Source organism: Neoarius graeffei, chromosome 19, assembly GCF_027579695.1.
Source record: "Neoarius graeffei isolate fNeoGra1 chromosome 19, fNeoGra1.pri, whole genome shotgun sequence".
Taxonomy (NCBI): Eukaryota; Metazoa; Chordata; class Actinopteri; order Siluriformes; family Ariidae; genus Neoarius; species Neoarius graeffei.
The window spans coordinates 57,763,365-57,777,337 of NC_083587.1; the positions used below are offsets into that span (position 1 = coordinate 57,763,365).

General features: G+C 42.7%; 1 protein-coding gene across 1 annotated transcript in view; it reads right to left on the minus strand.

The window, feature by feature from the left end:
• ube2e2 (ubiquitin-conjugating enzyme E2E 2) overlaps window positions 1-13,973 on the minus strand; it is a 159,932-nt gene that overhangs the window by 110,089 nt on the left and 35,870 nt on the right. Inside the window, exon 2 of the mRNA XM_060900349.1 lies at window positions 11,583-11,765. Coding sequence (XP_060756332.1) covers window positions 11,583-11,758 — 176 coding nt within the window. The 5' untranslated portion in view covers window positions 11,759-11,765. The remainder of the gene's footprint in view (window positions 1-11,582; window positions 11,766-13,973) is intronic.

Here is a 13,973-nt window from a genome sequence, read left to right on the forward strand (position 1 = left end):
GCCTTTTGGTCCGGCCCTCCACAAAATTTTCTGTTTCTCATGTGGCCCCATGGAAAAAATAATTGCCCACCCCTGATATACACCAAATTCATGTCACACTGTCTAATTATGAGATGTTAAGGTGATGATACACGGGGCAACTTTTTGGGCAGTCGAAGCTGCTGGTCAATTGCGCTTCGACACTTTCCCATTGAGGTCGGGCAACATAACTTCTATCTGAACAGTTTTGATCGTTTTGGGCAACTTTTTAAGATCGTTCAATCAGAGTGCAAGCAGCAAATCACATGACCACCTGAGAGCTTCTGAAATTTTCAACAAAGATGGCGGCATCTCCGGCAGTGGAGCGAAGAAAAAGAGAGACAACTTCTATCTTTTTATGCCGGTAAGTTGTTCTGTGTAAACCCAAAGTGGTGAATTTACCTCATCAAATGCTGAACAAACAAACATCTATTTTTATGTGCTCAGGTTGGAATTAAGACATCAATATATATATTTTTTCAGCTAAGTGTAAACTGCTGTTAGCTAACCACCGCTCCATAGAGATTGAATGGGATTTAGATAACTAGCAGTGGTTTTTGCTAACATTGTCATGGTCCTACCTGTGGGCTTCTCTCTTCAGGTAACATCTCCACTCAGCATTACCAGCCACGCCTGCACTCACTTCCTCTTATTAACTTCCAGTGGCTGTGATTGGCTGTTGCCGATCACCTGCTTCCCCCCTGTGTGTATTTAAGCTGCAGTCCTCCCAAGCTTCTGTGTCAGATCGTCTGCAACTCTCAGCCTGATAACCTGCTTTGTGTTCCTACTACTCTGACTCCTGAAATTGTTCTGTTCGACTCTGTCTGCTCTCCAGCCCCGGTAACCTGATCTGCCTTCTGTCCCGTTGACTCTGTGTTCCAGTTTGCTCTCTAACTCCTGCCTGCTGAGGGACTGCTCGCTTGGAGACTGCCTGAAACCCAAGTTCTGTCTGCCTACAGCCATAGCTCTCTGACTACGCCAGATCCCGTCAGATCTCAGCTGCTAAGCAGGGTCAGGTCCAGTCAGTACTTGGATGGGAGACCTCAGATGTCACCACCAGCCATCCCTGCCTCTCAGTTCTCCTGCCTCTGGACTTCACCCACACACATTCTCCCAACTCCCTTTTCCCCTATTATTAATAAACTGTGGTTTGAGCGCACTTGATCTCCTCTCCTGTCTGTTCCGTGACAAACATATTTAGTTGAAAATTATCACTAGCTATGTAGGGATAACATTAGCTCTCTTGCGTCAAGTTACAAGAGTGCTCTGAGAGCACAATATCCCCCGCTGGCAACTCTGCCAAAACTCTGGTAACTGAATTGAACGCAATTGCAATATGTGTATTACCGACATATAACAAAGAATCCTGTCAAGTTTCGTGAAATACCTCCAAAAATTGTGAGAGGAGTCGATTTCAGAAGGTGAGTACCCTTCCCGGGACGGACATCGCCATGACATAATCCTCCTTCAGGCCTTTCAGCCAGCGGGGGATAAGAATTGTGAGGGAAGTTGATTTCAGAAAGCAAGCACACCTTGATGAAATTGCCAAAGTACAAGTTTGTTAATAATCGAGGGCATAACTCAAGTCAAATTTGCCCAAATTAAACAAAATTTCAATATGCGTATAACTGTCATATAACAAAGCCTTTTGCCAAGTTTGGTGAAATTCCTCCACAAACTGTGAGAGGAGTTGATTTCAGTAGAACATCATGAAACTGTCAAAGTACAAGTTATTTAATTAAGGGTCAAAACTCTGGGAAATTTTTCACAAACGAAATTAAATCACAATCTGCGTATTACCGTCATATAACGAGGCCTTTTACCAAGCTTCGAGAAATTCATCCAAAAATTGTGAGAGGAGTCGATGTCAGAAGGAAAACACACCTTCATGAAATTGTCAGAGTACAAGGTTGTTAATCAAGAGCTGTAAGGGCCTCTGCATGCTCTTGCGACAAGGCTTTCGCAGATAACTTTTCGCAGACAGTTGTAATTTATCGTTGAGCGGGGAGTAATAGGCGTGCGCGATGTTATTCACCGCCACAACGCAAGGGGGCGCGAAGTCGCGAAATCGCTAGGAGTAGTTGGTGGGTGTGGTTAGTGGAGTGTTTATCCTCCGGTTACTTATAATGACTAGAACTGGAGTCGTATAGATGTCCGTACTTCCTCACTTCCTCGATCAACCGCTCTTCATGCTGCTCCATCTTCGCTCGTGTTTTTAAAAATGGCGGTCGTGAAAACAAACCAAACCGGGAAAGTAGGGAAGCGGAAGTGCGTGTATAGCGGATGTAGAGTGGACCAATCAGAGCCCTCTTGTCTGCGACGCTGTCTGCGAGGCTTCTGCGGTGGTCACAATTTTTGCGAGGTGCGCGCAGAGCGTCTGCGAAGGGGGGGGCTACGCAGACGCCATCTGCGACGCCGTCTGCGAGGACTGCGCTGTCAGCATAAATTGGCCTTAACTCTGGTAAAATGCGACGAATTGAACAAAATGCGTACTACCAACATATAACAAGGCCTTTTGCCAAGTTTGGTGAAATTCCTCCAAAGATTGAGAGAGGAGTTCATTTCAGAAGGAAAAAACACACACTCATGAAAAGTATAATTTTGTTAATCAAGACCTGTAACTCTGATAAAATGTGACCCAATTTAACAAAATTACAATATGTGTATTACCGACATATAACAAAGCCTTTTGCCAAGTTTGGTGAAATTCCTCCACAAATTGTGAGAGGAGTTGATTTCAGAAGAACGTACACCCTCATGAAACTGTCAAAGTACAAGTTATTTAATCAAGGGTCAAAACTCTGGGAAAATTTTCACAAACAAAATTAAATCACAATCTGCGTATTACCGTCATATAACGAGGCCTTTTGCCAAGCTTCGAGAAATTCGTCCAAAAATTATGAGAGGAGTTGATGTCAGAAAGTGAGTACCCTTCCCAGGATGGACGGACGGACAGACAGATGGACATCGCTACGACATAAGCCTAGGTCACAACCGGACGTACGATTTTTTGGCCGTGCGATTTTTGGCGTTTCCCAAATCGCTGCGTTTTATTTGTTCGTGGAGAAAGACGCACGTTGGCCGTAAGTTTGTCTTGCAACCTGAAAAAAACGTAAGCGCCTGTAGAGTTTGTTTGACATGACAAAGAACCTCTGCGGCCGGTCTACGGCTCGAAAATCAGCACGTCACACGCGCGCCCTCCGTGCGTTTCATGTGTGCCCTCTGTGCGTTTCTTGCACGCAGACCGGCCGTAGGAGCACGTACGGCCGGTTGTGACCGAGGCAATAATCCCTCTTTGGGTCTTTCGGTCGGCAGGGGATAAAAAGTGATGCTCATGATTTTTTTTTTTTTTTGTGAGTTGTAATAGAGATTGTCAAACTTATCGTCTGATCTAATTCACATACAGAGCACGACTACTTGTAGAACCTGAGGGCCAAACAGTACAAACTTCAGGATCTAAAAAAGAAAGAAAGCCTTCGGGAGCTCCGTCAGCCCTTTTTCCTCTTCAGCAGCATCTCCTGGTCCATGTCCTTTTTTGCTGAGATGAGAATTAAACGATTATGTTTTTGTGATGTATGCATCAGTTATTAGTTGCAGCATGTGTGATTGAGGCTTATAGCATTTTTAAAGAGCTTTTAAAAATGGTTTATTAACAGAATAATGGGGTTAAATGTTAAAATAATAGCAAATTATCTTTTGACCAGAGGATCTATTCAGTTCTGTTCCAGAAGTGATACTTGAGTGAAATAAATAAAGGCTGAAGCCGAGACAAAAGCAACAGCTGAAAATGTTTCAGTGCCCATCTTTGCGGTGTCTGTCTCCCTGGCAACAGATCTGCTCTTATCTGATTGGTTGTTGCCAATCGTCTGTTGCCCTAATTAGCTGCCCTGTGTCTCACCTGGTTGCCCGGCAACATTGCCCAAAAAGTTGCCCCGTGTATCATCACCTTTCAAACCATTCTGCCTTGTTTTGACTGTACCACAGACTGACCTGACCTTGTCTCAACAAATATAATCCTGTCCAAGTCAAACCAGACAAAACAACAACAAAAACCTTGGAAATAAAACCAACCTGTGCTGTTTTTTCTCTCTCTCTCTCAGAGCTTAGACTGAATTCACCACAGAAGCTACAACTCATAATAAGAATCTGTAGTCCATTTGATTTTCTGTCCTCCATTTCTCTTCCTTTATTTCCAACATATATATATATATCATCAAATAAAATGCCAAGTGGAATAAATAATATATAAGATTTTTGTCATATTTTACTTCGGGGCATGATTTTTATTTATTTATTTATTTATTTTTGTAGCTGTAGGATGACTCGTAATTGGTGCTCCGTTTACAGAATTGCAATGACAGCTTCATTACCGAGCGAAGTCTCGCACCCTGCATTTCAAATAATGATTGCAGGGCTTCGCAGCCAGTAAATCACTGCTCGTGACAGCCGAATCCTACTGCGTACGTTAAAAAAAAAAAAAAAGCTCAAAGGATCAGAGTGATGAATCATAAGAGCGTGGACAAAAAAAACGTGCTTTGAACAAATCATGCAAAGGAAAAGAAAAGAGTGGAAGTAAAGACCAAAGTAAAACGTGAGTCGCATCCTTTAATGAGAGAACGAAGGGAAGCACTAATGATCTTAACCACAGTGCACAGGGATTAAAACTCACATGGGTTGTCAAATACATGGATGCATGTATGTTTTGTTTGCATGCTATTAGTGCACTCAACGGGTTTAAATTTTACAAATACTTTCCTTGAACACAGGGATGAGAATGGGACATTTAAAAAAAACTCTGAAATGTCTGCCAACTTTCCCACATTATATATATAAGTGCTGTCAAAAATGTCGCGTTATTAACGCGTTAACCTGACTCAATTTTAACGGCAATAATTTTTTTATCGCGAGATTAACGCTCTGTGACATGATGTAGGTTTTTCATAAGCTTTTGAAACTGCCAGGAACTTGGAACAGAGACTTTGCTTAGAAAAACGATAGCAGCTAGACTGTAATGCCACGCCCCGCACAGCCAGAGTCCCCCCCCCCCAAAGAACCAGCGCGGGCAGGGCGCACTAGTAGAGATGGGATTTATGGCTCTTTGATGGGATCCGCATCTTTGTGATCCGTTCTTTGAAAAGAGCCGTTCAAAAGACTGGCTCATTTGGCTCTTTTTAAATATTTATTCAGTTTTAAGAAGACAGCGTCTAAAGAAGCCAGATCCCTCTGAACTGTAAACTCAATGCTATCCCAGAAATCCTTCCTGTAATATGCAAATTTGGCTACCTCTGATTGGACAGCGCGACGCATCAACAGGCAGAAAAAGTGTAAAAGTACAAAATGTGTTAAGTGAGCTGAAACAGTAAAGATCAGATTCAATGCAATATTTATCAACGAACAACTTAAAGTTAATATAATAGTGTACTTTATATTATAATCAAGCATGTCAAGCCTACCGTCACTGTGTAACCTGTCTCTCTGATTAGAATTGTAAACTAACTCAAGCAGTAGATCACTACACTCATGGTTCTTTTGCTAGCCCCGGTGCTCGGCTTAGGTTTCACTTTGCAGTGGCTGTGTCAAGACGTGTTATGCTTTGCAATAAAAAAAAAAAAACATTGGTACAAAGCAAGCCCATTCACATTTTTATGCTGATAAGAGAATTACAATGGTTTTTCATGTGACAAAAATGTGCGATTAAATTGCGATTAATCGCGAGTTAACTATGACAGTCGCGACATTAATCGCGATTAAATATTTTAATCGCCTGACAGCACTAATATTATATATATATATATATATATATGAATGAATGTTTTCAAATTCAATGATGGTTTAAAACATTTATAAACTTTAAGATAACAAATCTCTACAGATATATATATATATATATATATATAGAGAGAGAGAGAGAGAGAGAGAGGGCGGCACGGTAGTGTAGTGGTTAGCGCTGTCGCCTCACAGCAAGAAGGTCCGGGTTCGAGCCCCGTAGCCGGCGAGGGCCTTTCTGTGCGGAGTTTGCATGTTCTCCCCGTGTCCGCGTGGGTTTCCTCCGGGTGCTCCGGTTTCCCCCACAGTCCAAAGACATGCAGGTTAGGTTAACTGGTGACTCTAAATTGAGCGTAGGTGTGAATGTGAGTGTGAATGGTTGTCTGTGTCTATGTGTCAGCCCTGTGATGACCTGGTGACTTGTCCAGGGTGTACCCCGCCTTTCGCCCATAGTCAGCTGGGATAGGCTCCAGCTTGCCTGCGACCCTGTAGAAGGATAAAGCGGCTAGAGATAATGAGATGAGATGAGATATATATATCTCGTGAGCGATAATGGAGGAAACCGTAACGATATATTAGATTCCTCCTGCCTCTATCTTTGACAATTTAAGTAAAACGTGCCTTTGTGCTTTTTTGTTTTGATGTGCTCCTGGATGTTTCTAGCTCCTCTGTTTCCATAATTGATCATATCTGAGCACGGAATACACAGAACCTTTCCTGGCACGTCCACTTTTCGGATATGTTCCGTCAGGCACGCCGCCACAGTTTGTGTCCCTATCTGCACGGTAACGCTACTATCGAGCCATGCCCATCGGAAACAGTTCTTTATCCCGTTCGATTTATCGATTTCCCTGGCACAATCTTCATTTTTGCGGTCCAAAACTTTCGCCATATTGGCGAAGTAACTCTGAAAACTAACCAAAATAACTAGAACTTAAGAAGTGATCAAAACCGTGTACGTATAGCTTGTTTCTCCGCGAATTGTAGAAGTGAGATGAAACTAGCGCCAAAACGTCGCCGGAAATCATCGTGAGTAGGGATGGCGAAAACTAAAAAAAATCTTGACCGACCACCGAGCCTCATTAGCCGGTTAACCTACGAGTTTAACAGGGATGCAAACGGCGCGCCTTTTGGCGGATGCCGCCTTTTTCACGGCTGAATCTTGCAGATCCACATACACTCCAACGCCCCCCCCCAAAAAAAAAAAAAAATCGGATCTGCATGATTCAGCTGTGAAAGTCGGCATGTGCGCCTTTAGTTTGTGTGGAGAGATACGATCTGCAATAACATGCATTGTTGGCTACAGACCGAAACATACTTTCAGAATGCACTGGCCAAGGCAGGAATAAACTCCATGTGCCTTCTAATAATAATTAAAAAAAAAAAAACAGAATAGTAATTTGTAAGCTAAAAAAACCTGTGTCTACACTTTTCTCTCGCCGAGTGGCAGCTGTTTTCAACTGGGGCGGGAGGGCGGGACATGACTGAATGGGTGTTTCTGATTTGTCAGCTGTCTTCAACTGGGGCGGGAGGGCGGGACATGACTGAATGGGTGTTTCTGATTTGTCAGCTGTCGTCCTTACACCACATGGCATGCCCCAAGCGTTTACAACACAGAATTCCAAGTTCTCCGCTCCAAAATCGGCAGCTTCAAAACGATTGATTTTTTTTTTTTTTAACCAACAACCAAAAAAAAAAAATTAACCGGTTGACGTTGATTCAGTCAACCACCGGTCAAACGGTCATCGGTTAACATCCCTAGTCGTGAGTTGTCGTTAGCATAAATATTGAAGAAAGCAATGACGATTTCCGTTATCACAGCTGCAACTAATTTTGCGATGAGCGTTGCCGAAAGATGCTGGCGGTCGGTCCTGCCTGCTTGTGCCACCACAAGCCTCGCCTCGCGCCAACCCCTACCCCCCGAAATTTTCTCAACGGATTTACACGTTTCACAAAAATGACATTTTCAGCGGGAAAAACTCTGAATTCCGCAGATCCGCGGAAAATTCTCATCCCTGTGAACAGCACCATCCACCCAAATGCTGACTACATACCGCTAAACTGAAATACAGCCCCTTATGAATGTTATACTACAGGATTTTAAACCCTAACATCAAGAACATCATTACAAAATTGAGTTATATTCCAAAGTGGCATCATACACTCACCGGCCACTTTAATAGGAACTTGTTTTCGAGTCCCTGTTCTTGGCTGCAGGAGTGGAACCCAATGAGGTCGTCTGTTCTACTGTTGCATGCTGAGATGCTTTTCTGCTCACCACGGTTGTAAAGAGTGATTATACGAGTTACTATATCCTTCCTGGCCAAAAAGCTCGAACCAATCTAGCCATTTTCCTCTGACCGCCCTCTCTTATCAACAAGGCGTTTGTTTCCACCCAAAGATCTTTCCTCGCTCAATCAGTGTTTTTTGTTTTTCGCACCATTCTATCTGTGCAAACTCCAGAGACTGTTGTGTGTGAAAACCCCAGGAGATCAGCAGTTTCTGAAATATTCAAACCAAAAATACTCATCTGGCTCAAACCAACACCCATGAGGCCACAGTGAAAGAAAGTCACACTCTGAAATCACAATTTTTCCCATTCTGATGTTTGAAGTGAACATTAAAGGAAATGATCACTGAAAACTAACCGAATTCTCATCACCGTATCAAGTCTAGGACAGTGTTTCTGGAATGTTTTTGTGTCTAAAGTGGAATAAACATACAGAAAATGCGTAATTTATAAGGAGCTCTTTCATTCAACCGGCACAGCCATCATGACATCAGAGAGGCTTCCCGTGGGAGCGCACATGTATATGTTTATTGCAAAAGTGAGTGAAAAAAAGCCAGCCAATATTATTATTATTATTATTATTATTATTATTATACATACACATTCCTTTCAGGTGTTCAACGCGTCTTTCTCTTTCAAAATTCTCTCAAAATCTTCCGTATTTAACGAAGCAAACCATGTTTGTTTCCAAATTGTCACAGTCGATCGCTAGCATGCAAGTTTTACATCTCCGATGTGTCTCTTCCAGTTTTTCGATGTCCGTTGGTATGTTTTTCTCTTGTAAATTTGGGTGAAGAATATCTAATGAAGTTTTCGTAGCCTTTCGGGTGTTCAACGTGTCCGGCGAACAAAGAAATGCTTCTGTGCATGCGCAGCAGAAAACTCTCTCATTGGATATTCGCATCAGTTTTGACAACTGTGCAATATCGTAAACCATATTCAACGCTCATTCTCTATTGGGTAGATAGACGTAATACATGTAGGATAAACGATACGTTAACGATATTGCATGCTATCAGACCAAAGGGAATAGAACACGTTTGTATTCTATCGAAAAAGTGTCCTGTATGTATAATAATTCAGCGTATAGCCTACTGCAGGGCTTTTCAAAGTGTGGGGCGCGCCCCCCCTGGAGGGCGCCAGAGTTCTTCGGGTGGGCGCAACGTGAGGAAAAATAAACCAGAATAAGTTACTATTGCGGACATTTAGCGAACTTCAGCTAGTCTTTACCAGAGACAAAATGGATCGATTTTCAGTGCCTAAAGCTACAGTGAGTGAGGAGACAGAGTCTGGGCCAAGTAAAAAAACAGACCCTCCAGGATGTTGCGATTTGCAACTTAAATGCAAATTCAACCAATCCCCGCGAATTCAGGGCGGTGCTGCAATTATATCCAATCACCGCAACTTTCCAGCAAATTTGACCAATCGTTGGCGTCGTCTTGAGGTGACGTCAACAAACTACCTTCTGCCTTACTTCCGTGTATACGTTCAAGAGAAGCAGCATGCGCGCAGTGTTGCCAGATTGGGCGGTTTCAAGTGCATTTTGGCGGGTTTTGAACATATTTTGGGCTGGAAAACGTCAGCAGTATCTGGCAACATTGCATGATGTGCGAGTCAGTGTTTATGTAGGCTTAAATTCTGTTACTGAAAGTGTGTTATGTTTACAGTGAAGGACTGTGCGCACTTTACATTATTTTTTTTACTTAATACAAGAAATTAATGGATGCCAACATTTTTGCCAAAATGGTATTTTATTTTCCATTGTTCAGGCAGCTTCAGCATCATACTGTGAGATTCTGTTCAAATTGTTTTTTTTCTTCTATGAAGCCTGAGCCATTTATTTAATTAGTTTATAATTACTGTTTAATTTAGTCTTCAGGAGAGACTGCCTGCACACAGTACTAGTATTAATAGTTTTTTTTTTCTTATATGAAAGCTGAGGCATTTATATTATATTTGAAGGTAACTTCATGTTGTGCTGTGAGGTTCTCTGCACTTTAACTTTTGAACCAACAAGTGCATTTGGATAAGTAAAGCCTATTTTTCTGCATGTTTGTAGTCCTGGTAATCTTTTATATTGGTAAAGTTGTTTATAGGACCATTTCTCAGTGTCTTTGGGGTTTTTTTTAATCAATAGTTTTTCAGTAATAACTTAATATTTAACATATCACTCAATTTTAATCACAAAAAGAGAAAATCGCAACAATTTCTCGCAACTTTCACTTCCTCCCGCAATGTAATCGCAACAAAAACCTAAAAAACACCGCAACTTTCAGGAAAACCCCCCGCAACATCAGACATTTTAGCCCGCAACAATCACAAAAAAGGCCAGCGGAATCCTGGGGGGACTGAAAAAAGAAGGAAGTATGACCACGATTATTTAAAGTTTGGATTTTCATGGACTGGATCTGAAGATGCTCCACTGCCACAGCGTGTTGTCTGCCAAGAGGTGCTAGCTAACGATGCTATGAGATGTTTAAAATGTGAAAGAAAGAAAAAAAATGTGTACAACAACCATTTTTTAAAAATACGAATGGAACATTAAGTATAGCAACAACAAAAATTGTAAGGGGGGGGCGCTGTTGTTTATTTGCTCTCCGAGGGGGGCTGACTCTCCCACACTTTGAAAACCCCTGGTCTACTGTAGTGAAAGTTCTCTGCCACAGAAGTTGCATTTCGACTACAACCGCGCTGAACCGTGCTGGCTGGAAGTGGGTGGACACATTGGGTGGAGTTAGCGGAAGTGGGTGGACGTCAGGTGATGTTGTTAAGCAGCGCAAACAGTGACATCAGTGAGCTTTTAAGCGGTAGTCTCACGACCCGAATAGTAAACAATAAACATGGAGGACATGGAGTCGTTAGTGTTGCTGGTCTTGGTGCTGTGGCTTGTTGTCACCGACAACGCGGACAGATACTGGCAAGAGCGTATAGATGAGGCGAGGCGCATAAGGCTTCAGAAATTCTCGTAATTCGTAATTATTATTCTTCCGGGTTTGCGGTGTTTACAGATCCCAGAGTGCTCGCGGGGCGTGTGCGGGCATGTGAGGACACGCCTCCTCACCAATCAGTGCACAGGGGAGTGTCTGCTCACGCCCCCAGCCTCACTCGGCTCGCTTTGGCTCACTTCAGCCCCACTCCAAAACGGTGCGAGTTTTAGGGGCTAAGCAGGGCTGAAGCGAGCCGAGTCGTGCTGGTTTTTGGTAGTCGAAACGCGAGCCATGTCGGGCTGAAGTGAGCTGAAAAAGGGTAGTGGAAAAGGGCCAATAGTGTAAAAGTGAAAAAAATTGGGCCCTTAAAATGGCATCACTGGTTTAAAAAAAAAAAAAAAGACAGAATAGTTATTACAAAAAGCTAATAAATGGTCCAGTCATATAGTAACAAGCTGAGCTTATTCAAATCCAACTGCACCAGAAAGTGAAATCTGTCTCACAAACAGGATCAGACAGACATTATAACAAGATGACTTCAGTGAACGTGAAGTGGAACACGGTATAAAAGCTGAACTCGCCTCTTGGCGCTGGTGGACAGTTTGGCTGCCGTTTTGCTGGAGATCTTGGTTTCTTTCTTCTTGGGCTGGGCTGGCTCACGCTCCTGCTCCGGAGGAGCGGTCTCTCTCTGCTCGAGATCCGAGCTCCCGCCGCTCGTGCTGGGGCTGTCGTCTGCTCTCTGCACCTCGCCGGACATCCTGGCCCTGAAACAGAGCGACACATTATACACTGTGGCTCCAGACACTCACTAGAGTCCCTGTGTACAAGGGGCTCATTTACCTCAAGCGCAGAAACTGCTGATGTCAGTTACACAATTCATATTTTGAAAAGTGAAAGCAATAAAACACCTGGGGAATGTTCCAGATGTGAAGCGGAACACGTACAACACTTTGAACGTTTTATCCGTTTATAGTTACATTTAATATCGGATATTAGGGCTGTAACGATACACCCAACTCACGATTCGATTCGTATCGCGATTTTTGACCCACGATTCGATACGCCCACGATTTTTTTAAAAATGTTTTTTTAAAGTAGTAAATTTGACTTATTAACATTTACTTACTTACATCAACTATTTAATAACAAATAATTCAGACCACTGCAGAGAATGAGTAATATGTATGCAAAAATGAACAAATGTATATCCAAAGATTGTTTTATTTCTCAAAATAATACTGTTGAGCCGGAAGCTCTGTTTTTTTTCGGTTCTGAAAAAGTCATTTTTCCAAATCGTGTAAATCCGTTAAGATTTTTTTTTTGGGGTGTGGCTCTCTCACTGTCTCACTCTCATAGGGCCAATGATTTTCTGTGATCGCGGAAACAGATGGAAATTACGGAATTTTTATGGTGAAACATTGCTCGCGTGTCAAAATGTAACTGCCGCAGAAGGCTTCCGCCCAAGCAGACATGCCTTCAGTGTTGCCAGATATTGCTAACGTTTTCCACCCCAAAATATGTTCAAAACCAGCCAAAAAGCACCTAAAACCGCCCAATCTGGCAACACTGCATGCCTTTCCGGTCAAGTGATTGTGATTGGCTTGTGGCACACCTAGCCAGCCAATGAGCTGCTTGTTTACAGATTCGCTCCCCGCGTCGCAACCAGAATGGCGACCGCTTAAAAGAAATGAATGCTCTGCCAGTGGCGAGTGTGGACGTTGCGTGACTCGCAGAAGATTGTCGCAGGTCGGCGAAAAAACGACTTACTAATAGATATAAAAAAATAAAAGTAATTTAAGTAAGTTTAAAATGTAATTTAAATAAAAAGTAAAGTATTCATAAATTGAAGTTTGGAAGCGCCTCTGTTTTTGGGCTGAGGAGAAGTTTGAAAGGGTGTACCGCGATTCTGCCTTCTTGTATCGCGATACGGATCGTGGCTCTGCGTATCGCGATTTCGATACGCATATTGTTACAGCCCTATCGGATATTATTATAATACATACAGGACGCTTTTTTCCATGGAACGTGTGTTCTATTCCCTTCTAGCGGGTTTCATTCATTTGCTTTGATAGCATGTAATATTGTTAGCATATCGCTTATCCTACGTGTATTACGTCACTCTATACATTGGAGAACGAGTGTTGAATATGGTTTACGATACTGCATGGTTGTCAAGACAACATGACATCACACGTCAGAGACGTAAAACTTCTGTGCTCGCGAGCGACTGGGACAATTTGTAAACAAACATGGCCGCCAGGTTTGCTTCGTTAAATACGGAAGATTTTGAGAGAATTTTGAAAGAGAAAGACGCGTTGAGCACCCGAAAGGAACGTATAATAATAATAATAATAATAAATAATAATAATAATAATAATATCTCATATCATCTCTAGCCGCTTTATCCTGTTCTACAGGGTCGCAGGCAAGCTGGAGCCTATCCCAGCTGACTACGGGCGAAAGGCGGGGTACACCCTGGACAAGTCGCCAGGTCATCACAGGGCTGACACATAGACACAGACAACCATTCACACTCACGTTCACACCTACGGTCAATTTAGAGTCACCAGTTAACCTAACCTGCATGTCTTTGGACTGTGGGGGAAACCGGAGCACCCGGAGGAAACCCACGCGGACACGGGGAGAACATGCAAACTCCGCACAGAAAGGCCCTCGCCGGCCCCGGGGCTCGAACCCAGGACCTTCTTGCTGTGAGGCGACAGCGCTAACCACTACACCACCATGCCGCCCCATAATAATAATAATATTATTATTATTGGCTGTTTTTTTTCGTGGTATATCAGATATATTCCATTAAGCTACTCGTCTTCAACTTATTCAGTATCATGCTAGCTGAATGGAATATATCTGATAGACCACTCAACGCCAGACAATATTATTTAAAAAAAAAGTGTCCATGAAACAGTTGTTCCCTCACCAGCATCACTTTTTTTCCTACTTTGAAGTTGACA